This window comes from Egretta garzetta, unplaced genomic scaffold (assembly GCF_000687185.1).
Source record: "Egretta garzetta isolate BGI_Z169 unplaced genomic scaffold, ASM68718v1 scaffold13, whole genome shotgun sequence".
NCBI lineage: Eukaryota > Metazoa > Chordata > Aves > Pelecaniformes > Ardeidae > Egretta > Egretta garzetta.
The window spans coordinates 395689-398578 of record NW_009259239.1 but is presented as its reverse complement, the minus strand read 5'-3'; the positions used below and the strand labels follow the sequence as shown (position 1 = coordinate 398578).

Genomic DNA, 2890 nt, shown 5'->3' with positions numbered 1-2890 from the left:
AAATGACTTCCTTCCACGAGATTTCTGCCACAGCATAGAGAACTAGATCATTTTTTAAGTATCTCTTACAAGCAGTGATGGCTTATAATTTGCATATATTAATCAAGAACTCTTACTACACATAGCTTTGCACAGCAGAATATTGTAACTGCCAGTGCTCTCATGTCTTCATAATCTACTGCAGAAAGGCTCAAAAAGAAGGAAGAACTGTTTCTAGCTATTAAACCACTACTTACTTTCACTAATAAAACAACCAAATACAGTCTGGCACCACTCGTTCCTTTCCCTGCTACTCTTCTTATGACTTAAATGGGTTTCCACAATACCCTCTGGATGGCAGGTTTATCAGGGATCTCTTCTCTATCATGGGACTTCCCAATGCAATGCATTTCCACTTGCACCAGTTCTAAGACTCCATTAGAACAACACAGAAATTCTTGTTCATGAAGGCTTTCAGGAGGAGCTTGGCTTTGCAAATACTTTAGTTTAATTATTTACTTCAATGGAAACCATTTTTCTTTAGTTTTAACGAAGAGTGCAATGCAAAATGAAATCAGTTTTGAAGCTACCTTATAACATCAATCCCTTTTTTGTGAGAAATGATCCATTATTAATCTCCTTTCTTCCACTCTTAATTTCCCCCCCAACTGAAAATCCAACTAGTTCCTTAATATTTTCACATTTCTATTTGACAGAGGGGTACACTTCATTTGTACAAGGTCTCTCTCAATTCAACAGAACTGACAGAATAACCCAGGTAAGCAACACTGCCTTTTAAAAAAAAAAAAAAAAAAAAAAAAAAGAAAAACTGACATTGTTATTTTCTCAAGACAAATATGCCCATTATTACATATGTTCTATCATCCTTCTGTCTAAAAGGATATCAGGCACAAGAAAGCAGAAGTAACATCATCTTTTAGTCTCTCTCCCTCATTTCCTGAAATCCAACAACTAAAAGCACCAGGCCCTCCTATTGAAAGGAGTATCAAGTTCAGATGTTCAGATCCTAAATGAACAGGCTCCCTGCCAAAGGGGAGGAGCCAGTCACTGAAAATCAGTTTTCAGAGCGGTTTCCCATTGACCAACATAAGTGGGAACAGAGGTGAGCCATCTTTCTCACAATTCTGTCTGAATCAGCCACAACCCCATCGCCACAAACTTTCCCAAAAGAAGCTCTATCTGACAATGCTTAGTCTCGGTCAACTCCGGGCAGAGTACACCACATGCGTACAATTTAATGGATAACATACCTGTTTCTAATCGTGATGAATATTGGTACAAGAAATACAAATTCACCAAGTAGAGAAATCCTGTTCCGGGTCCCACTGGGAAGAAGAAAGTTGCAGTTATCGGCCGCCAGATCTGTCCAGATCAAAAGAAAAAAAGATGTATTTATATACTGTAGAATGAACTCAAATGCATTGGGGTTTTGTTTTCATTTGTTACCAATTACTTGGAAGATCAAGGAGATTAAAAATAGACCAAGTATCAGTTACTGCTGCTTCAACAGCTTTTACAGTTGCTTTTTTTTTTTTAAATCTGATAAGCAAAGCTATTAAGATCACAAGAGAAATCACATACAACTTCCCAGATCGCTTCCATCACATCTTCGCAATATTGAGCGTTTACTGTGGTGCAAAAGGGATATGCTTGCAAGGATGCTGCCCTGTTTTAAAAGCATCCCTACAGAATCCATCCTTACCTGTTGAACAGAGGCCAAAGAATTCACTCAACAGCCTTTAGCGTACTGTTCCAGACAGCACACACTGCTCTGAGCATTTTGCACCTGCTTTAGAGAGTCTCCCAACTACCAATATCGGGCACAGTCAACTGCATGGCAGCATGCAGCAAGGACAGAAAAAGTCTGGCCGTTTATGAATGAGCTCTTTAACTGGCAACACTTCCAAATAAGAGTATTGGGATCCTGAGCATCACAGTTCCAGAAGGAATAACAGAACTAGAGGAAAAAAATAGTCATTTAAGCTACTAAATTTTGGGGACAATACATGAAACAAACTACAGTAGAACTACCTTTTTTTGCACTCAAATCTTTTTCACTGAAGATATAATGAGCACATATAATAGAAATTTAAAGGTTGGGATCTTTTCTCTTCCTTCACTTTCCTTTTCAGTTCATCTAATTGGCGCCCTCCCCCTACACACCCGCATACCAAACCCTGTAACCTCCCAATGCAAGGAAGAAGACTACGTCCAGTTTGTGACCACTTTTGGTATTGCTAACGCATCCAGAGACGCCGTACAGCTGAAACCTCAGGACTTCAGCTGCTAGTTTATGTCAACCACACCTAGGCACAGAAGGTGACAATCCTGAACACAAGCCTCTTGAAATTCCCAAGCAAGAAACACTAAGAAGGTGCAAAAAAACCCCCACTTCTCTAGCTCTGCCTTAATATCTCCCGAGCTACCTGCGGTTTAGGACAGTCGTGCACCCGCCTGCAAGCCCCGTTCCCACAGTCGCATCCACACAATCGCACAGCGGAGGCTGGGCAAGCCCCCTGAAGTCGCAGCCACAGGTTGTATGAGTATAAAGTGCCTTAGGACAACAACTAGTGCCAGCCACAACAACCCCCCCGTCAAAAAACTTAGGAAAAAGGGGCACCAGAATGAGATGCGAGGCAAACTACAGGGCCTGCCAAGGGCCACAGCCCTCCTCGGCCCGCCCCGGGGCCCTGTGTCACCTTGGTGGGGAGCCCGGGGCCTGCGGAGGCACAGCACTTGCTAAACCCGCGGCCCAGCTCGCAGGCCTGACGCAGGTTAAGCAGGCAGGCAGGCCCGGCTTCCCGCTGGAGGCGGTCTGCCTCGGTACGCGGTTCCCTCCCGGCGCGGCCGCCGGGGGAGGGGGCCAGCCCCCGCCCGCAGCCCGCAGCCC

The 2890-nt window shown here is 43.9% G+C and overlaps 1 protein-coding gene across 1 annotated transcript in view; it reads right to left on the bottom strand.

Moving 5' to 3' along the window:
* Positions 1 to 2169, bottom strand: part of DERL1 (derlin 1) — a 14149-nt gene extending 11980 nt beyond the window's left edge. The window contains exons 1-2 of the mRNA XM_009635960.2: positions 2164 to 2169; positions 1251 to 1362 (exon numbers count right to left, since the gene is read on the bottom strand). Of these exons, the coding sequence (XP_009634255.1) occupies positions 1251 to 1362; positions 2164 to 2169 (118 nt within the window). The remainder of the gene's footprint in view (positions 1 to 1250; positions 1363 to 2163) is intronic.
* Between the last annotated feature and the right edge of the window lie 721 nt (positions 2170 to 2890).